The following is a 26,435-nucleotide window of genomic DNA, read 5'->3' as shown; positions in this document are numbered from 1 at the left end:
ACTGGCATGAGCGCTGCTGTAATGTAATACAATGAAATTGCAATGTCCGTACATACTTTCTATGAAATATTTATCAGTTTGACAAAATTGTAGTAAAGGCCATGTATTGTGGTTTATATTCATTCCCAATGGAGTTTCATTAAAACCTACTGACGCAAATTGGCAGTGTTCTTACCACAAATCCCTACAAATGTATCTAAAATTTGGCCAAAGAACATTTCTTTTTAAGGGCATGTACTTTGTTACAGTTTTATTTTAAAGTCTTCACAGTTAATTTTCTTTGAGAATTTTGCCTGTGTGTTACTATACTGTTTATACTGTTGCTATAGCTCAGAACTGATCTGTTACTTAAAAGTATAAATGTGTTTAATGAAATTACAATGTTGCTGTGACGAATGCTCTGTTGACCTAGCAGATGTGGGATTGCAGGGTCATTCTAGAGCTTTCAGGGCAGTTTTTCAGTTTGCGAGCTTTATGCATTTGGAGGTGACAGGAGTCAGACTCCCCAGCTTTGATTCTCTAGATCGGTACTGCCCTTTTGAGGAAACACTCCAAAGTGGCTTTTCTTAGTTTACGCATTGTAAACTCGGATATTTGGGGTCACAGCCAGTGTCACTGACTCTTAGCCAGGCTTAGGGGGTCCCTAGCCTTATGGTGTGTTTTCACTCTACCAAATTCTGAAGTGGAAAACTGGCTTCCTCACCTCCCTAGGGGGGCGTGGAGGCTTCATCCGATGATGCCACGCACTGCTCGTTTCTTCACAGTGAGCAGACAGTGAACAACACACAGCACTGGGCTGCTTTGGGGCCCTGCGAACTGGGGTCCTGTGTACAGGTCCAGATTATCATTCATTTCCTACAAATACTCTATTTTTGCTAAGCAAAATATAGTGTATGGCTAATAACAGAGGCCTTATAATACATATATCTTTATTAATATGATTTTTCTTGAAGGAGAACCAGATTAGCAAAACATTTAATAACTGTTTTCCAAACATTTTTGTAATTTAATAGAAAACAGTCACTTTAACTAATTGGCCGTTTATCACTGAGTCTCATTCTTGGGTGGTATTTCTTTTGTTTATGTATTTCATTAAATAAACTCTATCACAAAATTAATGAGATTATTTAATGTCTTCTATCTTTTGTAGATTTCAAGAAATTCTGAACTGCTTGTTCCAGAATCGAGAAGAAATTAGGCAAGAATATCTGAAGTTGGAAATGTTACTTAAAGAAAATGAGCTTAAGTCATTCTATCAACAACAGTGCCATAAACAAATAGAAATGATGTGTTCTGAAGACAAAGTGGAAAAGGTATTCAACAGCTTTATTTTATTTTTCCATCATCATTTAACCCCCATACCTTTTTAAAAACACGGGAACTTCCAGTTCTAGAAAATTGGTAGAGTTACTTAATCACCCATTCTCTGCACCCACCTGGAAGTTCTAGAGGAAATGTAGGAAACATTGTTTTAAAGGTATAGTTAATGGGACAAGAAAGAACGTCAGTGGCAACTTGCTTCTGTGAGAGTTGCTGGAAGGCCTAACGTGAATGAAGGTAACACTGAAGGGGAGCTGTTGCTGCAGCTGGGGCAGTGGGAGCGGTCTACCCCAGATACAGCAGTAGCTTACAACTAGACCAATGGCAGACTATTTTTCCAGGGAAGAGTCTTTTATCACCGACAGTGTTATTAGACTTACCACTGCATGGCACGAAAAAAAACTGAGCACCTTTTAGTCGGTGTTATTATTTAATGTAGGTGTGCACTGCCCACCCTCACCACACGCAGAGGCCACTTTTACTGTCCTGTCCTTGAGGTACATCGCTACTCACAAAACAGACCCAAGAGAGCCAGTGTGTTGGAAATGACAGGCCCCACTTAAAGCTGGGAACCTCAGGCCTGCGCCCTTTGTACTGGGAGTACACCAGGAAAAAACATCTCACCAGCTAGCACTGGAGGGAAAGGAACCACCCCTGGGATAAGGAAAAAAGCCTCCCGGGAAGACTTTCACTATAGTTATATGGTGCTTTCACAGGATTTGAGATTTGAATTTTTGCAATTCATGTGTTTTGTTTAGCAAATTTCTAAGGAGAAATTAATGTAGAAAATGGTATCAGACCAGTGAGAGTCCATGTGGAACTGGGCAGAAGCAACACAAAGTGGGCCCAGTGAAATAGACCCACAGCTCATACCACTGATGAGAACTTACTGTCCAAAATCCCAAACCCACGGAACAGTGTTCCTTAAGCGAATCAGTAGACTTAGCAAATGCGATGGAATTTCCAGAATGTCAGGTAGTAGTGCGATCTGATAAAAACTGTAATGAGTAGTTTTTAACTATAAGTTAACTAATAGTTTAAAACTATAAATGAATGAAGTCATCAAAAGGAATTAACAATAAATGAGTCGAGATAAAAAGAACATCAATATCTGAGGAGAAAACGAAATGTCCAGGAACTAAAGATATATTTACTAAAATTTAAAAATTTGCTTTATACATAAAATACTAGGCAGTGTTTTAAGCCCTCTATACATATTAACTCATTTAATTCTGAAAGAAACATGAAATATGTGACTATCATCCTCATAATCAAGGTGAGGAAATGGCACGCAGAATTCATTTTGCCCAAGGTCACAGGGCCCACGGGGGTCAGAGCTTTGAACCGAACTTACGAAAGCTGATGCCAGAGCCCGCGCTCTTGTCCCTGTTCTTTTTACATGGTCATTGTGGCTGGAGAGGGGATTAAGGTACGGGGGGGGTCTCAGGAAATCATAAGATGAAAAGATGTCTAATGTGAACACGTTGTTACATGAAAGACAGACCAAAAAATTATGAATTTGTCTAACAGATATTCTGGAGATGTATTAGTGCGAAAGGGGAAACTAATATGAAATGTTTAAGGTTTAGAATAGGACTAGTGAGATGTAAACCGGAGAAGCCTGAGTTCTCGGCACGATAAAAATAAAATTGTATACCTGGACCTGTGCCAAGCCAAATCACCCCAGATCAGCAAAGTAAACATTTTGGAAATATTGGGTAACTGCTTTCCTCAGGTTTGGTGTTCAGTGATGATAAGGTTAATTTTGTTCGTTATGTGTTTATGTAAATTTAATTACACCAGTAATGCATGAGATACATTTTATGTTACTTATTAAAGAGTTTTCATTTATAACTTCCAAGTCCCCTTTGACCACCACCCCAAATGCGTTTTTCTCTTTTTTCACCTTCCCAGAGGTAACAATTATATATATAAAATTATTTACATTTTTTAACATATGAAATAGTTTTATACTATGTGTTTATCTCAGTTATTTGCACTTGTAGATTGATATTTAGAAGGGATCATTCTTTTCAGTTTTGTATAGATATCCATTAAGTAAGTGTCCGTTATCTGAAAATGTAATTATCTGATTTGTTTCTTGCTGGGGGGGTGGAGGGCAAATTCAGTCATAGGAAGCTAATACTGACTTAGTATCTTAACTTTTTTTTGTACGATTTTATTTATTTATCTATAAAGGGGAAGTGAAGGAGAGAGAGAGGGAAATATCAATGTGTGGTTGCCTCTCATATGTCCCCTGCCAGGAACTGGCCTGCAACCTAGGCATGTGCCCTGACTGGGAATCGAACTGCGATCCTTTGGTTCCCAGGCCCACACTCAACCCACTGAGCTACACCAGCCAGGGCAGTATCTTAACTTTTAACAACAGGCTTTATTGAGCACTTGTTCATAAGCAAAACATTATAGTAGGCACAATGTATAAGTAAATAAAAGTATGAGCAATTGTATGCCCTTAAATTATTTATGTTAGGTCAAGCAGTAAAATAATGTACAAATAAGGCACTAAATGACTGTCATTTAAGTAGTAGTAGTGCATTAATAAAAACAGCTAATATTATTGAACACTGTGTGCCAAAGCACTCAGTGCTTTTCAGAGTCCTTTCCTTGGGATGATTTGTTTAGTAATTTCTCTTGAGTCTGTGAGGTAGATCCTATGTTAATCCCCATCTGTGAGCAACAGAGGCACCAAGAACTCAAGTGAGTTTTCTGGGTTAAATACCTAATTCATGTGGCTGAACCAGTATTAAACTAGCTGGCTGTATGGCTTCAGAGTCTGTACTCTTCAGTCATTCCATTATACTGTAAGTACAGTAAATGCTGTAGTTAATTCAAAGAAGAAAGCAGTGGCTTCTAATTTTTGTGGTTAAGAAAGGCTTCCTGGTGGAGAAATGAGATTTATACTGGGCCTTGTGTAAAAGTATTAATAGGAGAAAAACAAATAGAAATAGTCTAGGTATCAGTTTAACCAGAACACAGTATATTTGTGGGACAGTGTGTATGGAAGTATGTAATTATACTGAAAACTTCCTGTCAATTCTGGGTCCCTTACCCATAGCAAATATTGATTGATTGCCATACTCTTTCTTTCTATATCTGAAGTTGCTAGAGCTAAACACCATGAATGGGTTGGAGATGGCACATGATTAAAACATATTTGCCACATTGGGAGTTAATGACAATCGGTGGTGGGCCAGATTGTGGAAACTTTGGTTGCCAGGAATTTTGAAAGCTATTTTTGTAGTCAAGAGCCAGCCTTTTAAGCAAAGGAATAGCACGTTCTTTAGAGTTTAGAATCAGGCTGTCACTTTTTAAACATGTGATTACTATTTAGTACAATTAATAAACTTGGGCTATTTAATCCCAGACTAATTTAAAGTTATTTTACTCTTTTACTTATACCATTGAATATTGAACATGAATGCTTACAGTGATTAAGACATAGTAGTAGAATGGGTTTGGCTTGTCTCTGTAATTTTTTTTCTGTTTTCATCTCGATTCTTCTACATAGTAGCCTTTTCTTCAACCCATTTATCTTTTATAATTTCTCACTTTTTGTTATTTCCATCTATAGTTGCTTATAGGTATTCTTACAAGCCTAGGTAAGCAATGGAGATAAAACCCCTTACGTTTATTGACTGTATTTAAACTATTTAAAAACATAGGGAGATACCTAGAGGCTGAGTTTGGAGTGGGGGTTGTATGTGTGTTTCTTTGTGTTTTTGTTTTTTATACACAGAGGTGTTCAGTCTTACTAAACTGCTTGCTAAGGTAAGAACATTTATACCTTTCTTAGACTCTCCAAAGGAGGTCTGTTATCAGAAGTGCTAAAAGAATCTCCTGACATTGTTTTAGCCATAAGTGGTTCTAGAGTATGGACTCTGAGATTAGTGTTAAAGTGAAGCTCCTGGGTAATTATATGACCACGTAAAGATAATCTGCATATTACTTTTAGTGAAATACTGAGTTCACCTTATTAGTGGTCCTTTTGCACACAGCAGTAGTAACGCCTAAATTTTAGAATTTTGCGTTCCCACCCAAGATCTTTTGTGGTATTCTGAGAATTTTGTTAATAAAATATGTAAAGCTCTTTGAAACTTTAATGGGAAATATTTTAGTTTAATCTCAGAGGTTAACATGTATACTTAAGAATTTATTCCGAAACACTTCTTTATTTCAGAACAGCGATTCAATAGGAGTGCCCTGGTGTAAAATATAGAGATCCCTCATAAAGGGTGCATTTGATGAACAATAGGAGTAAAAACTCAAAACATACCTTTCAGGGTTCTTGGTATTAAATACTGACTGCCATCAGACCCACAGATCATTTTCTGCCGTGATTTAAGCGTACTACAACATTTATAATTGTTAAAACAGAATAAAGACAATTTGACGTAACTGCCTTTCTTCAGGCACGTACAGTGCTTTTGTTCATTTTTTCCGATGAGGGGACTGAATGCTAACTGAAACTGACTCGCCCAGGCTTCCAGACCTGCTGACGAGCAGAACGAAGTCCAGAAGCTGTATAGCCCACTTCCTGCTGCAGCAGTGGTTCCAAACCTTTCAGCTTTTCTGGGCCCCTTTCTGCTTTAAAGAAATTATTTTAGGAACCTCAAAGAGCTTTTGTTCATGTGTATTCCGCCTACCAGTATTTCCATATCAGAAATTTAAACTCAGGCTTACAAAAATACATTATTTTAAAAATAATTAGGTATTATTTCTAATACATGGTTCTTTTTAATTAACCATCTATTAATTTAAAAATAATCGAATAACCCATTGCATGATAACATAAGCAATGCCGTAATGAAAAATAACTGATTACGTTTTGTAAAACAAACAAAAAGGCAGTGAGAATAGTGATGTCCTTTCACCTTTTTGCAACTCTCTTTAATACCCAGCTTTTCCCTAAAATGTCAATATGTATTTTATAAAAAATAATAAGGAATTAGAATTTATCTCCTAAAGAGAGTAAGGTCTTTGACCCAGTTCAAATGTACTTCCTGTTCTTTTTTCTTTTTTGCATGTAGTTTCCTACTTCCAAAATCAGCTGCAGGACCATATTTTAATCCATGGGGCTCTGTTGTCTCCTGTCCAGCCATATATTTGGTGTGATTATAGAGTTCAGTGTGTCTTTGGCACGTAGCCCGGACAGGTCAAGCTGCTCTGGCCGACAGTTCCTGTGATAGTGTGCAAGACCCTTGGGGTAAGAAACCAAAAGGCTGGTTTTGATCCCAAGTCAGGCCTACGTAAAGCACTAAAAATATTCATAACATCCATTATTCATCAGGCAAGATCAGATATTTATGACCACTCTGATATAAGCTCTATTTTCTGTCATTTTCACCAGCCAACCTTAAGGCCTCACAGGCAAAATCAGAGCATTAGAACACTATTTCTTCACATCTCTCAAATTGGAGGGGAGATAAGAGCATACGTGGGAAGGAAATCATGGAACTTACCAGACCATGTATGGACTTTTCAAATGAAATATTTAAGAGAACATATTTTAACACACATGCAAGTTACAGTCTTCAATTTGGCCATTGTGTTTCTTAAAGCCAAAAACTCCCAATATGTAATTTTATAAAAATGACTTGCAACTCAGTTTTTTTCCTGCAAGCAGTAATATTGTGAGATTTCAAAGAGGAAATAGTGTTAAGTATGGAAGTGTAACCTTACTTAATATACTACAATTGCACACTTATAAGAAAATAATACTTTACTAACATCACATGCATCAGATACCCTAAAAATTAAGTTGACTTAAATGCATTGTTTTTCAGGCCACTTGCAAACGAGATCATAGACTTGCAATGCTGAAAACCCGTCGCTGCTACCTACAGAAGAAAAGAGAGGAGGAACTGAAGCAATTTGATGAGAATACTAATTGGCTCCATCGTGTTGAAACCGAAATGAGACTCTTAGGTCAAAATGGTCATATTCCAGAGGTACAGACATGTTTGTGCAGACATACCTCAGAGATAATTGTGGGTTCATTTCCAGACCACCACAATAAAGCAAATATTGCAACAAAGAAGTCACACGAAATTTGCCCAATGCATATAAAAATTATGTTAACCCTATACTGTACTTGGTTCGGTGCAATAGCATTATATCCAAAAAATGTTTATCCCTTCATTTAAAAGTACTTTATTGCTAAAAAATGCTAGCCATCATCTTAGCCATAATCTTTTTGCTGGTGGAGAAAGTATTGCCTTGAAGTTTATGAAAATGCAAAATCTGCAAAGCAGGATAAAACAAACTATGCCTGTATATTCAGATTTATCTTGTAAGAACTGAGCTCTTTGAACTCATCGTCTTTGTTCTTGAGTAAATATCTTTCAGGAGACAATTATTGCTCCATTTCTCTGAGATTTAATTGACTAATTTTACTGTTTTTAACTGAATATACCTTCTGCCTTGCTAATTGCCAGCTAAATAGATTTGCCTTCTTGTACTTTCAGAAGAGTAAAGTTACTTGTAATCGTTTTTCGTAAACAACTGCATTCTTTTATGAGGTAGCTCTTGATTTAGAATAAAGTAATTTTATTTCAAACTGTACTTGAGGAATAATCACCTATGTACTTTTAATCTATTTTAATACTTGATATTTTGTGCAAAAAGAATTTTAAAGGTAGCCACCATTGCTGATATTATGGCTAAAAAAAGCTGATTTGCAAGCTGTATACGTGTGTGTATGTGTGTGCTAAACTGAAGATATTTCAGCTGGAGTGGCAAAAGGTTATATTTCTAAAAAGCAGTGATGGGTGATAACGGTTAATAGATGAATCAGGTTAAAACTGTTCGGAAATCTGAACACGTGGTTATAAAAATCTGACTTTAGTGTCTTAAAGTTAGAGGTATATTTTGCTCCCTTAACAGTAAGTCTTGGGAATGTGCAGTTCATTTGTTTTTTTAATCTTCATCCAAGAATATGTTTATTGATTTCAGAGAGAGAGAGAGAAACATCAATGTGAGAGAGAGAGATCTGCTGCCTTCTGTACATGTTCCCACTGAGGGGGGCAGCATCGAACCCACAACCTACGTATGTGCCCTGACCAGGAATCAAACCTGCAACATTTTGGTGCACAGGGTGATGCTCCAACCAACTGAGCCACCTGGCCAGGGCAAAGAATATGTGGTTCCTTTTTTATGTAGTGCCTCCCATATAGTACCTTAACATAGTACCATTTTGGTGAACAAAACGTCATCACTGTCTTCATAGTTGCAATATCATTATTCCTTCTTTAGTCTCAAGTTCAAGAAGAAGAAAGAACATGAGAGATATTTACGTTGTGAGAGTAAAATCTTTTTCAATAATTTCTAGCAGGCGTATCGTAATAGCTAGAATTGTCATGTGGCTATCCCTAACTACAAGAGTATCTGGAGAGGTCAGTGTGTTTTGCTGGACACATTATTATCAAAACCAAAATTAGAGTTCTTTTAATAAAAAAGAAGGGGTAAATAAATATGGAATAAGCAGCCAGCAAACAAAGTAACTAATTTTGACTCAACTACCTAATCTTTAAAAGAACTTCTTATACTTTTTTAAAGGAGGAAAAACTTTACCCTGATGTTGCTCTTCTGAAACTATATATACTGTGTATCAGCTAATGGTAATCCTACAATCTTCATGTTTCTGAAAAAGCACTAGACTGAAAATGAATACAGTAAAATACAGCATAAAATATTCAATAACAAATGGATGAAGCTAGTGATCATCAATGTACAAAGATACCAATTTTTTTTGTTACAGTTCACAGATAATTAGCCAATTCATCATGACCAGAAACTGGATCCTCTGATTACATAGCAATAGTTGTAAGTGCCTTTTTTTTAGCATTAAAGCTCAAACTGGAGGGAGAAGAGACCAGCAAGAGTAGTTAATGATGACATTGAAAGGAGCCGCAAGCAATAGACACTGTGTTGCTTAAGTAGAAAGCCAAAGTCAAATAAAAACTAAATAGTTTCTTAGTGTGGAGATTCACTGAGGGCCAACCAACAATCTATAACTCAGTAATTCTAGAAGTCTTCAAAATGTCCTGCTGAAGCATACCAGCTAGTCAGTTCAGTGGATTAGGAATTAAATGTAGTGCAAAGTATACTTTAATGAAATTTTATAATATAATTTAATTGATAAAACACTTGAGAATGTTCTCTATAGAGAGAATATAAATATTGGAAAGAGGATAAACTTTAGAGTTGGAGTATTAATTCTGGTACTTGATAGTTGTGTTGAATACTGGCTTTAATACTAATTATGTGAACAAGATGTTTAACTTTCTTGTCTTAATTTCTCATCTTTAAAATGTATTTAAGGCATTATGAAATTAAGCAAAATGCTATATGCAGAGACCTAGTACCACTTAACACATAATAGATGGTTAATAAATAATAGTTTAATAATATTCTGAGTAACAATAACATAGAAATCAATAGCCAAATAAAGTCGTGCTGAAGGATCACAACAGAGCTGGCTGCATTATAAAATCCATTTTCTCTTTTTCCTACAAAATAGAAATTCTGACTGTTGGAGTCACAGATGCCTTTGAGACTCTGATCATGGAGTAACATTGATCCTCTCTCAGATGGGAGACTGGGGAGGTCACATTCGTACAATTTTGCCTTTTTATAAAAGCCATTTTTTCTTTGATATATAACATTCATAATATTTACTCCAAAAGAACAAAAGCACATTTTTAAAAAATGCTGTACTCATCTTAAGGTGATACAATAGGCATTTGTATGAGCCAAAAGGAATAAGCAAAAAAAAAAAAACAGCCCCCAAAAAGGTTAATCAATAAACTATAATAAGGATCATCTAGGTCAGAGAATGGAACAGTTGAGATTTTGTGCTAGGTATAAGGCATCTAGAACTGCAGAGGCTCAGCACAGAGTGCCGCCGGCTGTGTTCTGGATGCAAGGTTTTCAGAGAACACAGCTGGTATTCCCGGCCAAGTGAGTGTTTCCAGTTCAGTATACAAGAGCTGATTATCTTGAAAAGTTAACAGATGTTGAGTGTTTATAGTTGCTTTTGTTTTGCTTTACTTATTATAGTGAGTTTCACTTATTTTGTTAGACACCATATCTATATAAAACAGTCTTATTCTCAAGGCAGTGGTTGTCTTGATGACATCCAATGATAAGCAGTTTGGTAGAGCTAAATTTTTTACCGTACTTTAAAATAAATACTAGATTCTTTAGTTTTCTTTATTTGTGGTTGTGATGTTCCAATAGAATATTTAGCTCTTCTGTAGTGAGCAAAACCTTTTCATTGTTCTAAAAGTTTTTTTGCATGTAGTAAAATATAACAAAACTTACCATGCTAATGATTTTTAGCTCTACAGTTCAAGTGGCATTAGTAACATTCATTTAAAAAATCAATATGTATATAGTTTTTAAATGTTATTACTAGAGTATTTTTATAATAGCTTTACTTAATTTATATTAGTCTCATTATAACTTAATATGTTTATATATAATCAACATTCTAATTTATGACTCAGTCTCAACTAGAGAATTGGTTAAGAACTTATAAGAGGAAAATAAACAATTGTGTAAGTTAACTAGTTTTAGTTTGACCTTGCTTTCCCATATTTATCATAAATTCCCAGTTTAAAAAATGGCCTAGTATTCCTTTTAGCATTATTATTATTACTAATTTGTTTTTGTCTTTTGGTCTACTTAGTAGCATTTTTTGAGTTAATATTGTTTGGGTTATGTGCAATAAACTTAATTTTTTTAATATAGTCAACTTGAATTTTTATCATTCTGTTTGCTATAACTCTCTTAAATAGAACTTTTTCATATCTGAGTATGACCTTAAAATCAATTTTACAATCAATTCTAATTTCATATTCAGGTATTTTGTTTTAACGCATGATTATAATTTGAAAAAATTGAACTGTTTCCATTTTTGACACCCCAATTCCACTCTTAAGTTCTCTTTTCTGTGGCTGTTTTTACCGCTAAAGCAATTGTCTATTTAAAAGCCATTATTTTATATGTAAGAAAACTGACATATAACTCTGTAAAAGGAGTTACCATACATAGTCATTCAACTCTGGACACAGACCTAGTACTGTGACTTTCAAATGAGTGTTCTTTTTTTCTGTACCCTCCTACATTATCTGCCTTTTAATCTCTCAAATCTATCCACTTCTCTCTCTTTCTCTCACTCTCTCTCTCTCCCACTACCACTACCCTAAATCAGCCCCCTTTCCTCTTCACGAGTAGACTGCTACAGTTGGTCTTTCTGCCTTCATTCATATCGCACTGCAATTCATTCTTCCTACTGCAACTAAAATGAGCTTTCTAAAATGTAACTCTGATCGTATCACTGTTCAGTGCTTTCTCCCTAATATAATCTCTCTATTACGATTTCCCAGGCCTAGCATGACACCTGAATAACTCTCAACTTTTATATATCACCTCATTATATTTTTCACTTCAGCCATTACTAACCTACTTGTAGTTCTCAGAATAGGCCCTGCTCTTTTAATCATTAGTATAGCAAGACAAGGAAAGACTCAAATTGCAAACTTGTTTTTTCAAAGATGACAAGCTGGCCAATGCCCATTATTGACTACTATACATTCAAGGCTTGCCTTTTTAAAAGAAGAGTCATTCAGAACAATGAAGGAATAAAATTAACAGAAGAAGCAGATACAGGAAGATTTTTTTTTCTTTAAGAGAAAAGATGAAGTATTTGGCAATAAACACACTATTAGGATCATTGAATTTTCTAACTGGAAACCACTAAAGAGATCATCTAGTGAAGCACTTAATTTTAGTCAAATAATCATAAAGACCTTATTTTTGGCTTAAGGTGCCATTAGTGTTATGGCTGAGATTGTCTAAAAGTCACCTGACATAGGCCAGCATTCTAACCATATCATACTGACTCCTAAAGAGAGTTTCCTCTAAAATACTTACTGTATTTCTTGAAATACAACTATGAATCATATAGCTAAGCCCAAACGTTAAAATATCTGGGACACATAGATTGTCACTGCTTTCCTGTCATGGTGCCTATCACTGGACATAGGAAGTATTAAAAACAGGTGTGGGGACTCTCAAGCTTTTAGAGAATTAATGATCAACTGTAGGTTGGGAGGAATATTGAAAAGTTAAAATGGATTTGGAAATCGTCCACAGCAGGATGTTCCCGAGCACAGATCCCTTGCTTTTTGGGACTGTTGTCTCAGCCCCTTCTTCCATTTATATTGACTGAAATTTTCCCGATTAAAAGTTTTGAGAATGCCCTTGTATCATTACCAGCGTTTCAGTGTAACCACTTCGCAGACACTTTTCATACTCAAGTTTTAGTAAGTTTGAGGAAAGATAAGTAACTTTAGGGCAGGAGTGTCAAACTCATTATCACCGGGGACCACATCAGCCTCGCAGTTGTCTTCAAAGGGCCGAATATAATTTTAGGACTGTATAACGTAACTCCTCCTTAACCATTAAGCGAGAGCTCGGTTCTGCTGCCAGGTAGAAACAAGGTGCCGGGCCGGATAAAACAAGGTGGGAGGCTGGATTTGGCCCCTGGGCCTTGTGTTTGCCCCCTGTGCTTTAGGTGGTCGATTAGATACCACTTAAGCCTACACCCATGAGGCTTTGGAAACCGGGGGCCTACAGAAGACTTTTTTACACTTTCGCTGTAGGATGAAGCTTATACCAACACTGATTTGAAGCAAGAAATTGTTGTTATATGCAACTCCAAACACTAAACTGGGTGCAATAACACTGAAGTGGTTTGACACAGTCCCTGGTCTGGCATTGAAACTTAAGTCTAGTGCAGGTGGAAAGCAATATAGACAGTTACTCATCAATACTATGACAGAGACTAATAGGGATGGAGAGTGTCCATCGTCACGTATAATGCTCAACAAAAGCCTCCATAAAGAAGTGACATTTAAGCAAAAACTGATCATATTCATGTATTTTCACAGTATTATGACCAAATTGGATAGACTAAGAAACTGTCGCCATAATAAAATATGTCATGAGTTTCTGACCCATTTCTAAGGAAACTTGAAACTCATCCTACTTGTAAGTTATAGATGCCTATACCAGCATACTCATTTTTCAAATTACTTCCAAGCATATCCTTGCATATGTAAAAAAATTAAATCTGTCGATATCAATATAAAATAAGTTTTATTAAAATTGGTTTAATTTTTACATTCTCAAAGGAATCTGACGTGTGGTTTACATTGTTTTCCCTAGGAGCTCAGTAAAGACCTTCATTGTCACCATTTGTACCTCCAGAACAAAGATTTGAAAGCACAAATTAAACACATGGTAGATCTAGCTGGTCTTCAAGAACAGCAGCACAGGCAAACTGAAGCGTAAGTACATGGATTTACCTATTCTACAAATTTTGACACTGTAAATCTTAGGAACCTGAAGCAAGCAGTTCACTTTTCCGAGTTTTATCTGGTATAGGAGACATTATTTTTAAGCGCCTGCTAGCATCAGAAAGAACGCGTAACAAGTTTGAGAACATTGAGGAAATAAAAGATGTGATTCTTCTCCAACTAACTTTTTATACTGCTGTATGGTTTAAAAAGCATTTTTTGAATTGATTGTTTTATGTAACATAACACCATGTCCATGAAACAAAATTCCAAAGATACCTATATTATGAAAAGGAATTCGTCTCCACCTGTCTTTGAGCTATCATTTCCTCTCTTGGAAGCACTCACTATTAATACCAACTAAGTATTTAAGTAGGCAGTTTTTGAGCATTTATATCCAGAATGATACTGTGCTATCATTAAAACGAATTACTAAAAATGTATACACTTTGTATCAAGCGTCCGATTTTTATGTCATGCTCTCTGTACTAGCTCAGTAGCAGCATCATGTGAACCTGTAGTAACATAATAGCAAAAACGTATTAACAGCCTTTATTTTGTTACCTCAGATATGTTTGTTGATCAGATCAGCTCCTTAAGTGTCACTGTCATGCTCGGGAAAAATGAGAAATTTATTTTTCTTAGAGCTTTCTGCTGGTCTGAAATTCTATGGAGTTCTAGTAGTGTTCTCAAATAACTGGCAATTAATTTTTCATACTTTCTAATTAAAGGAAGTCATAGTAAGTTAATTATTTTTTTAAAAGAAAAAAAAAGGAAAGGGAGAAACTTGATGGATCCTGTGAATGCAAGCTCAACCTAGTCTCCCATACTGTCTATATCTACCCCTTAAGCAGACATTGAATACTTAATAACTAGCACTTAAACCACTTGCAAGCGCTAAAATTATAAAGGAAACATCAGTTTATTTTAATTATACTGTATTTGCTATTTAAGACAAAGATTAATAAATTCAAGATCAATTTTTGTCTCAAAATGGAAAAAAAATTTCCAACTCTTATTTAAAAATGTGGTGAATCAAAGCATTACAGACAGAGGTAGTACATCATAATAGAAAGAGTGCGAGTTTTGGAATTGGTCTTATACTAGTTTAAATTAGCAATATAACCTGGCCTAAATTAACTGCACTAAGCTTTGGTTTTCTTCTAGTTAAGACAGATTATAGTACTTATCAGGAATTTGAAAGAATTAAATGGCATAAAAGTAATGGCAGTGATGAATTATCTTGACAGGACATTGTAGAGTAGAGGCAAAAGCTGATTTAATTGATAAAGTACTAAAAAAATGTTTCAACCAAGAGTACTTTACCCAGCAAAGTTATCATCCAGAATAAAAGGAGAGATGATTTTCCAGAGGGGGAAGATGCAAAGAAGAATTTAAAATGACTTTAAAATAAAGACTGTATTAGGAGTCAGAGAATGGCATTGCATAATAATAAGGTGTTAATCCATCCAATGGTTATACCATTTGTAAATATTATGCCCCCAACATAGGAGCACCTAAATACATAAAGCAAATATTAGCATACCTAAAGGGAAAAATAGACAGCAATACAATTATAGTAGGAGATTTCAATGCCCCACTTATATCAGTGGATAGATTATCCAGACAGAAAATCAGTTTTGCTGTCATGGAAACATCGGTCTTAACTGACACATTAAAGCAGATGGATTTAACAGACATATACAGAAAGTTTCATCTAGAAGCAACATAATACACATTCTTCTCAGGTGAAAATGGAAAATTTCCCAGGATATATCATATGTTATCCCATAAAAGAAGTCTTAACAAGATTAAGAAGATAGAAATCAGATCAGGTACCTTTTTGACCGCAGTGATATGAAAGTACAAATCAAGTACAAGAAGAAAATTTACAAATACATGGAATTTAAGATATGTGGATCAAGGAAGAAATCAGAAGTGAAATAACAATAGCCAAGTACTGGAAGCAACCTGAGTGCCCATCAGTAAATGAGTGGATCAAAAAATTGGTTCATTTACAGAATGGAATACTACACAGCAGGAAAAAAGGGGCTCCTACCCTTTGAGGCAGCATGGATGGAACTAAAGACTATTATGCCAAGTGAAATAAGCCAGGTAGTAAAAGACAAATACCGTAAGGTCTCACCTATAAGTGGAACCTAATAAACAAAACAAACAAATGGGAAAAATAGAACCAGAGACTTGAAAATAAAGAACAGACTGACAGTGACCATGGGGGGGAAGGGCAGGGGGATAGCGGAGGAAGATAGGAAAAGGGGCAAGTGAAGGAACCAGTGGGCACAGACAATGAATGGGGTGGGAATTGACTGGGAGCAAGGGTTGAGGGGCAGGGGAGAGTGATGGGGATAAATATGGGACAACTAATTGAACGACAATAAAAAAAAGTGAAATAAAAATCATGCATCGAGACAAATGAAAATGAAAATACAAAATACCGAAATTTATGGGATGCAGCATAAGCAGTTCTAAGTGGGAATTTCATAGCAATAAATGTCTACTTCAAGAAGAAAAATCAAATAAACAACCTAACTTTGAATCTCAAGGAACTAGAAAAATAACACATAAAGCCCAATGTTAGAAAGAAGGGAATAACAAAGATTAGAGCAGCAGTAAATGAAGTAGACTTAAAAAAAAAAGTAGAATGGGTCTATGAAACCAAGAATTGTACTTTAAAAAGAAAAACAAAATTGACAGACCTTTAGCTAGACTTGCCAAGAAAAAGAAAAGAGAAAGCTTAATTGTATAAAATCAGAAAAGAGAGTAGACATTACAACTCACCACAGAAATACAAAGTGTCTTAAGAGTCTACTACGAACAATTATACACCAACAAATTGGACAACCTAGAAGAACTATCTAGAAACACAGAACCTACCAAGAATGAGTCATTAAGAAATAGGCAACCTGAGCAGACCAATTACTAGTAAGGGGATTGAATCACTAATTGAAACCTCCCTACAAAGAAAAGTCCATGACCAGCCAGCCTCGCTGGTGATTTCTGTCAAACATTCAAAGAACACCATTTCTTCTCAAACTTTTCCAGAAAATTGAAGAGTCTATTTTATAAGGCCAGCATTACTCTGCTAGCAAAACCAGAGAAGTACAACATAAGAAAACAAAATTATAGACCAATATCCCTGATGAACATTGATGTAAAAATTCCAACATAACATATCGTGATCATTTCACAATATGTACATGAATCAGAAAAATAATGTATAAATATACAAATACATTCATACCAACATACATACCTGTATACATACATAACATGTCATTCCCTGTGACCACCTCCAGATTTACTAGCTTTCCTAGAATGACTCACAGGACCTATCGTATAGTTGTACTCTTAGTTATAGTTTATTAAAACAAAAGTGTGCAAAACAAAATTAGCAAAAGGAAAAGGAGAATGGGGCAACATCCAAAGAAAACCACATGTAAGCTTTCAAATGTCCTATTTCGGTGGACCCACATGGGATGTGCCTAAGTCCTTCAGCAAAAGTTGGGACAACACACGTGAAATGTTGTCTACTTTTGGAATCTCATTAGATAAATACTTAGTGCACAGGGTTTTTATTGGTAGCTGGTCACGTATGCACCCTCTGCCTCGCATGTACCCAAAACAGACTTTCCAAAAGGAAAGCAACTCTTATAGATAACCCACATTGTTTATATAAACAGTTGAAGCACAGTGAGACACTCTTTATCAATTCTGAAAATAGTGAGACTGCAGTTAAAATCCAGGGTTCAAGGTACCAGCCAAAGGCCAACATTGCTCGCAAATCTTTCTAAGGATAGCAGTTTACTCTTCTCTGCATAGCACCCAGTTAGTGTAGGTATTCAGTAAATAGTTGTTTTTATTGACTTTCTGATTAATGACTGAAGTACTCTCCATCCTCACCAAAATGAAAGTGTCACAGATTATTTATTTATACTACTATCTAAATGTTTAAGACTCCTAAGTAAGTAGTAAAGCACTTATTTCCTTCTGTTAAAATGAATGCCTATTCTTTTCCCAGTGACCTATTTATACTTCAAACGGTCTGTTCTCTTAGATGTGACAGGTCAACTGGATCACCAGGACTGAATCATTTCAAGATTACTCATGTTGTTGATGACATCTTTCTTGATTTAAAAGTTAGGAACCATTGATCAAGTGTATAAATGAATAGCTATTTAGCTGTGGCATTTCTTCAGTGAACAGTTGACATGGAGGTCTAACATATAGCAAGATACATTCAATACTGCTCTGATTAACAACTATTGGGAAGATTTTGACTCAGAGCCAAGAATCGAGTGTCCCATTGATTTTCCTATACCCTCCATTCTTGTCTACAACCTTTCTCCTTGAACCCCCTAAATAGCTTTGAAGGCCATCGTTTAGCTCATGAAGAGCTAACTAAAAGGAAAAATGAATTGTACTTTTTTGTGGGTTTTTTTAAATGTTATATGCCTAAAATGAGTCTGTCTCATCATTTGACATAGTGTATAATTTTTTTATTTTAATTTTGTAGTATTTAGCAACAACAACAATATATTTGGTTTAAACATCACATTATGCTTCACAGAAAAGCTTTTACATGTATTTAACTCATTCAGCTCCCTAAACAATCTCCTGCTATAAGTAGTGGCTGTCTAGTCGACTGCCATGTACTAGAGGAGAAACCTCAGTTGTCCCTTATCCATGGTCATCCGGAGGCAAGTGAAGACTAGCAGAGAGTACAGCCTGGTGCTCGGGATTCGTGCCCAAGGTGCTTTGCAGTTTATACCAATGTGTTAAGAATGTGTTGATGTAGTTAATTGAAAGACTCTAAAAGGAAAGTATATACAGGGAATTATTTGAATGATCTGCTCTTATTTTGGATGTTACATAGAACTTTAATAATGTATTTCAAATGTAGCAATTCTCTCTCCTTTTTGGTCAACTTCTCTATATAGGGTATTGAATGCTTTACTTCCAACCCTGAGAAAACAGTACTGTGCATTAAAGGAAGCTGGCCTGTCAAATGCTGCTTTCGAGTCCGACTTCAAAGAAATTGAGCATTTGGTAGAGAGGAAAAAGGTGGTTGTTTGGGCTGACCAAACCACTGGACAAACCAGACAGAACACCGCGCCCGGGGTTTCTCTGCTTATGGCCTTCCCACAGCTCACGCCAGTTCAGACTGCTGCTTGTGAGTACGGTTTTTAGTTTATTAAGTAAATAATAACTTTTCTAGACTGTGGCAGCCTCCTTTATGTATCAGTCTACGTTATCAGTTAATTTTTTAATAGGTTTGGCTATTTTGTGAGAATTAATGGGGAAATTAGCTTCAGAATTATTTCAATTAACCAGTATCTTTCACAGGTCTAAGAACAAGTGTGCTTGATGTTCTAAATATCTCTGACAATAAAACCTTTAAGCTATTTTACCCATTTTTTTATGAACTAATTTTACTTCTTTCTTTAAAATCAAACATCTATTGAGGACTAAAGATTATAATTAAGAATATCACAAATTTTAACACATAATAAGCTATTCTTAAGATCTGACAGTGAAGAATATACTGGTTTTTTATTGACAGATCACTGCATATCATAAGTGTGCATGAAACATCTACTCCTGGTTTAAAAATTCAGATGACATAGAAGTGCACATAGAAGTAGAATGCCCTCGTTGACTTGCCCTAGAACCTCAGTCTTGTGTCCCGTCTCAGAGATAAATGCCGTTAATAGTTTGGTTATGTTTGCAGAGAGAGAGAGAGAGAATGAATTTGTATTAGATAATCTAACTTTTTAGCTTTTTGTAAGGTTTCATGTGAGTGCTCACACATAAATTTGGGTACATGCATGAAGAATCTACTTGGTATTCTTTACAGTTGTGACCATCCAGAGGATGGAGGTGCCATAATTTACTTGATCGGTGTTCCTCTGGTGAATGGTGGTGCATCGGAGAGCATGCCCGTATATTCAGCTTTGTGAGTGTACCTGGTTCCTAAAAGCTGATTTGCTGAGTCAGAGGACAACTACTTTTTTAAAAAAAGAAGTAATCTGTCAAAGTCTCAGAATTTTCCTGTACCAAATGTGTGCATATTTTATCTTTACCTCAACCCAGAATAACAGCAACAATAGACTATTGTCTGTGTTCTTTTTTTAAATTTGCAGCACTCAGATGACTAGTGAAGTTGTTTGATTTTTGTCTGATGTATCTTATACTTATTGCAGTTGGTGGCGTTTTGTGTGTTTGCTTGTTTGTTTATTTGTTTGGAGTGCCTTAGTGTTTTGCTTGTAGTTTCAACTGCCCTCATGCTCCACTCTCTCTCCTCTAAACTTCTTTCTTTCTGGAAGTCTGAATCTTCCCAAGGCCCTACTTTACTTATGATTCCAGCGCTGATGCTAGGGAGGTGGCCACTTCAGTTAGAGAGTTTTAGCCCATAATACAGCACCAGAGTAAATCTGTTGAGTAGTTGGTCTGTTGATTATTGTTTATAATCACCTCATAGTCTATTCCCCAGTCTTTTTTTCTGAGTTCACAGATTGGGTAAAAGCATTTCTCACATAAATAGCACCTGGGCTCCTGATTTTTCTCTTCTGCATTTCCCATTGATCTGATCCATCTGCTTTTCAACTTAGAAAGTTACCCTGTTTCTCCTGATGGCAGCTGTTAACTTTTTCCTATCACTGGTATTATGGTAATAGATTTTTAAGGGGGGATGAGGCACATCTCTGTAGGTTTGTGTATTTGATTTTATTTATTTTAGTATTATCCTTTCCTGTCAGAACCGCCCCTCAAATATTTGCTTTGTTGGTTTTTTCTCTTGGATGTTTTCTGTTTTATTGTAGATTTTGTTTTCTATTTCATGTTTTATCTGCCCTTCCATTACTTCCGTTCTTTATCTTTCATTATCTACTTTTACTAGTTTTATGTTACTGTTTATGCTCCAGCCTATTTTGAGATTATAGATTTATAGCTTAATTGATTTGTATTTGGAGAAATTACTTTATATGGTTTTAGTCCTTTGAAGTCTGTAGATACTTTATGTCCACCATATACTTAGCTTATATAAATGTCCAAGTATGCTCTTAAGGAATATATGTTTTGTAGGTTTTAGTTACAATATTCTATATGTCAGTTCAAATTGGTTGTGTTCTTCAAATCTTATTCTTACTGACTTGTGTTTTAGTTTATGTTCTGTCATAAACTGAGAGCTATTAAAAATGCCCTCTATTACTGTGGATTTTTCTATTTTGTATATTTTGTATTGCTGCCCTAACAAATTAACATAAACATATCAACTTTATCTCAAAAGAGTTCTGTAGGCCAGAAGCTCAGCAGTTTTGATTGATTAATCTGCTTAGAGGTTCACAAGGCCAAAAGCGGAGTGTAAGCCCACTGAGTTTCTTATTTGGAGGTTGTAGGAGAGAATGTGCTTCTGAGCTCGTTCTGGTAGTTAGCAGAATTCACTTCTACGTGGCTGTTTGGCTCAGATCCGTGTTTTGTTGTTGGCTGTTGGCCAGGGGGTCATTATAAGTTTCTAGAGGTCCCCTATCTGTCCTGGCACATGACCCTCTTCATCACTTCATCTCCTCGCCAGCAAAGGCAGGTCAAATCATTTTCATTTTCTGAATCTCTCTGACCTTCCCTTCTGTCTCATGTTTACAGCCAACAGTTAGAGAAAGTTCTCTGCTTTAAGTGCTCGTAATGATTAGATTGAGGCCACTGGGTAGTCTAGGACAGCAGTTTTCAACTGTTTTCATCGCATGGCACACATAAACTAATTATTATGATTCTGCACTGCACCAAAAAATATATTTGTTGCCAGTCTGACCAAAAAAATAAGTTTAATTTTGATTGATTCACAATCAAAAGGGACGGCCATTGTTGTTCTGGCTGTTCTCACTTTTTTATTTGACAGTTTAAGGGAAAAGAGGTCAGTGCCCCTGACTAAATAGTCAGGTATTGCATGTTTTAAAATTTTTTGTGGCACACCAGTTGAAAATCGCTAATGTAGGATAATCTCCATATTTTAGAATTCTGCAAAAGGTGATAATCATGTTTCTAAGGTTAAGAATCCCTTTCATTGCACCTAGAATAGTGCCATACACAGAGTGGGTGCTTGAGTTTGGGTTAAAACAGTAAACTGGTCAATTCTCTGCTTATCTTCAAGGCTTAAGTATAAAATTAATTTTTAAACACTTGAAAAATTAAAGAATTTCTTTTATACTAAAAAAATAAGATAAAATCCTATAACATTAATTACATCTGCAAAACCATTTTGCCACACAGTGTAATATACTCACAAGTTTCAGGAGCCGGGCCATGAGCATCTTTGAGGGGAAGAGGGTGTTCTGCCTGCCACACAGTACCCTGCTTAGTTCTGCCGATTTTTGCTTTCTTTTATGGATATTATATTGTTGTATCTGTATATTTCAGAATTAGAATTACTACATCTTTTTACTATAAAATTACCCTTATGGTATTTTTTTTACTTTTAACTTTAATATTAATATAGCAGCTATGCCACTTTTCTTTAATATCCCATTTTTTCACCCCTGTGAGCTTGGAAGCTCTACACTCTATATTCTTTCAGTGATTACCCTTTGGTTAACATATATGCTTGCTTAATCAAAGTCTGTTTATCAAAGTAACTTTGTTACTTCTACCCTCCTCTCAGACAGTGCTAGAAGCTTAAAATTCTTTAACACCTTTAACCCTTTGACATATATACCATTATTAAAATGTACCTTATTTTTCTTATGAAACCCATAGAATATTATTTTTATTGTCTATAGTGTTCATTCATATTTACTTTTTTCATTCTATATATTTTTAGCGTATGTGTGTCTTCATCAAGACAATTTTTGTTTCATCTAAAGAATCTTTTGTATTTCCTTTACAGTGGTTGTACTAGTAATGAATTTTCTTAGATTTTATGCATCTGAAGATATACATATTTTATATTTCCTTCTTGAAGACTATTTTGCTGGATATATAATTTCAGTTTAGTGTTCTTTTAGCACTTAAACATTATCTTCTGGCTTTTGTTGTTGCTGTTGAAGTGGTTTTCATTCTAAGTATTGCTTTCTTGAATGAAATCTGACTTCTGGCTTCCTAAAATATTTTCTCTTTGGGGGGGAATTTTAGTAGTTTTGCTGTGTAGTACCTATGTAATTTTATTTCTACTTCTTCTACTTGGGTTCATAGAACTTTCTGAATTTGTGGGTGGGTAATCTTTCATTAGTTTTCTAAAGTTCTTAACCATTATATCTTCAGTTATTACCGTATTTTGCCAAATGTAATTTCACTTTCTTGCCCAATTTTTTGAGGGAACATAAAGATGTGCATTATACCTGGGTAGTACTGGAAATACCTTGTATCTGTTCTTGTTTTTTGTGAGTATTTGGTACATAAAATTTCTTGTAACACAATATGTTCAAAAATAAATGCTAAAATTCCTTGATAATACAAAAAAGTATCTAAATATAAATAGATAGATAGATAGATAGATAGATAGATAGATAGATAGATAAATATGAAAGATTTTTTTCCTGAAAGTTTGGGCCAAAAACGAGGGTGTGTGTTATACACAGGAGTACATTATACATGGCAAAATATGGTATTTCTGCCACTTTTGCTTTCTTCTCTATTTCTGGGACTCCAGTTTTATTGCATAGTAACTTATCATTGTCTTATCTGTACGCCTTTTTCTTTCTCCTGCTTTTCATTGTTTTTCTCTCACTGGAAATTTTGTTTCAGATATTTTGCTTCAGATATTTTATAGTTTAATGTCTGCTAATTTATCTGACATGTGTTTGCAGAACTGTTTGTAAAAATACTTTGCATCTTCTGAGGATTACAGGCTCCCGAAGCATCAGCAATCCTAAATCAGTTCAGTTCAGTGTTAGAGACTGAGGTCATTTGGAACTGACCTGCTGCTTCTGAGAGGGCCTGCCCACCTCTGATTTATCCTCTGGAGTTCAGGACCAACTCAGAGCAGCAGGGTGTAAGAACAGCTCCTCTCTGTGGGTGCTGCCTCCCTGTCCCAGCACCCAGGCTCACAGCGCTCTCAACAGCGCTCCGAAGCATCTGGGCCACCTCCTCCAGCATCAGCAAACAGCCCCCCCGGAAGTAGCCTCCAGCTACCTCCTGACACTTGCCTGTAATTCTTCACAGTGCTGTTCACTTTCCTGTGCCTTCAAGACTATGTTTTTTAAATATTTTTCCAGATATTTTAGTTGCCTTTAGTAGAGAGGTTTGTCTGAATTACCTAGGTCTCTATTAAGTCCCTAATGTTCTATTTTTACGTTAAGATGACAGTGAAGTTGGAGATGTATAATTTTTCTTTTATAAAGCATTAAAACTGACCTAGTTGAGATCTTTGGAAAGAAACCTTAAGGTTTTTTTCCAGATTCTTTCATACCTTTGGGCTTTTATACTTTCTGTGTAATGTATTCAAGATGTTAGAGAGGAAATAGAGTTTTAACCCCAAGATTGAGAAATACTGACCACCTGTTATATGATAGTCATTATTCATTATTTAAAAATCCATATTTCACTTACAATGTAATTGCACAGACTATACTTGTCAACAGTAAAACAAAATATTTATTTGGCTCTTAACTCCTTTTCATAGTATTTTCAAAAGGAAAGTTAAAATGATACATTATATAAATTTGTATTTTCTTTTAAAAACATTTCAGAAGGTGGGTTTTGTTTTGTTTATTAGTTTGTTGTTTTAATATTTTACTCACATGACTTCACAGATTAACTATTTGCTTAGTGCATATTGTATATTCCGTGAACTATGTTGCATACACTATGAGTAGAGTCAAAGGTGAATAACAGGGAGGGGAGGGGGAAGAAAATGAGGCCACTTATAAATATTTGTTTTTCAGCCCTGACTGGTGTGGCTCAGTGGATTGAGCACAGGCTGTGAACCAAAGGGTCACCACTGGTTCAGTTCCCAGTCCGGGCACATGCCTGGGTTGCGGGCCAGGTCCCCAGTGTGGCCACGTAAGAGGCAACCACACATTGATGTTTTTCTCTCCCTCTTTCTCCCTCCCTTCCCCTCTCTCTAAAAATAAATAAATAAAATCAGGGAAGCCTTCACTTATAAAATTTGAAGGATTTCACAGAGGTGGTAGCCCTGTGCATATCTGGGAGAAGAGTCGTTTTCAGACAGAAAGAATAAGCACTGCAAAATCTCTGACACAGGTGTTTGCTTTGCATATTCATGGAATGGCAAGAAAGACATGTAACTACCTGGTATAAAAGAGAAGAGGAATAGACGGTTCTGAGATCATAGGGAACAGGGGAAGCAAGGAAGACCACTTAGAGCTTTGAGGGGCGTTATAAGGACTTAGGCTTCTACCCTGAACAAAACAGGGACCTTAACATGATCTGAGGAGATCGTGTTTTTTGTTTTTTGCTTGTTGTTTTTTTAAATACTTTATTTATTTATTTTTAGAGAGAGAGGATGGGAAGAAGAAAGAGAGGGAAAGAAACATCAATGTGTGGTTGCCTCTGCACACCCCTACTGGGGACGTGGCCTGCAACCCAGGCATGTGCCCTGACTGGGAATTGAACCTGCAACCCTTTGCTTCACAGGCCCGTGCTCAATCCACTGAGCTACACCAGCCAGGGTGAGATCGTGTTTTAAAAACATCCCTCTGGCTGCCGTGTGGAGAATAGACTGTAGTGTGGCAAGGGTAGGGGCAGTTCGGAGACACTGCAGTAACCCCAGTGAAAGAGGGTGGTGGCTCAGACCAGGCTGGTAGAGAGGGAGTGGTGACGGGTGGTCAGATTCTAATACATTTTGAAGGTAGAGCCAGCAGAATTTTTCATGACAAATTGGATTTGGGATGTGAAAGAAAGAAAGGTCGGCGATGACTCTAAGATTTTTTAACTTGGCAACTGAAAGAATCAAGTCATCTTAAAAGAGATAGGGAAGACTTCCGGCAGAACAAGTTTATAAGGAGGTGGTAGATAATCAGGCGTTCACTTTGAAGCGTTTTAATTTTGTCTGAGATACACCGTGGAAGCAGTTGCGACATCATGTAAGCAGTTGAATGTAAGAACTTGGAGTTCAGGGGAGCAGTCTAAATCGAAATATAACTTTGAGACTAGTTAGCATTTAGGTGATATTTAAAGCCACAGGACTGGATGAGAGAGCATCAGGGTAGGGTATTAACTCTTTCCTGTAGGATACATGTTGCAAGTATTCTTCAAGTTTACCATTTACTCTTAAGTTTGTTTCAGAACTCCATTTTAAAACTTTTATTCAATAAAATAGCTTCATTTTTTTCCATCTGCCTTTGGAATCATTGGAAAGGCCTTCTCATCTATAAGGGGTTTTGTTTTGTTTTCACTTTTATTTTCTTCAAATTTATTTTAATATAACAGGCAAGAATCGAACCTAATTTTTTCCAAAGAGCCTGTCATTCTTGTATGAAAGATTTATAATCTATCCTTATGGCACCTTTTGTTTTACATACACTAAGTAGTCATATATAATTCTGTTTATTGGGTTTCACCCTCTTCTTTTGCCTATTTGTCTATCCTAGAGATAGTAGTTATTGTTTAAATAACTACTGTTTATTTAACTAGATTATTTATTAACTGGATTAACTAGTGTTAATCTTCATCATTCTTTGTTTCTAAAATGTTCTTGGCTGTCCCTTACCAAGAAATCAATCTTTCAGTAATTTTTATCCAATTCATTGGAAATATGATCTT

General features: G+C 35.9%; 1 protein-coding gene across 1 annotated transcript in view; it reads left to right on the top strand.

The window, feature by feature from the left end:
- Positions 1-26,435, top strand: part of KIF18A (kinesin family member 18A) — a 71,527-nt gene that overhangs the window by 21,631 nt on the left and 23,461 nt on the right. Inside the window, exons 10-13 of the mRNA XM_037146041.2 lie at positions 1,151-1,313; positions 7,125-7,289; positions 13,573-13,694; positions 18,662-18,894. Coding sequence (XP_037001936.2) covers positions 1,151-1,313; positions 7,125-7,289; positions 13,573-13,694; positions 18,662-18,894 — 683 coding nt within the window. The remainder of the gene's footprint in view (positions 1-1,150; positions 1,314-7,124; positions 7,290-13,572; positions 13,695-18,661; positions 18,895-26,435) is intronic.

The sequence above is a fragment of the Artibeus jamaicensis genome, unplaced genomic scaffold (genome assembly GCF_021234435.1).
Source record: "Artibeus jamaicensis isolate MK-2021 breed Jamaican fruit bat unplaced genomic scaffold, CSHL_Jam_final contig_797, whole genome shotgun sequence".
Classification (NCBI taxonomy): domain Eukaryota; kingdom Metazoa; phylum Chordata; class Mammalia; order Chiroptera; family Phyllostomidae; genus Artibeus; species Artibeus jamaicensis.
This window is presented reverse-complemented; position numbering and strand designations above follow the sequence as displayed.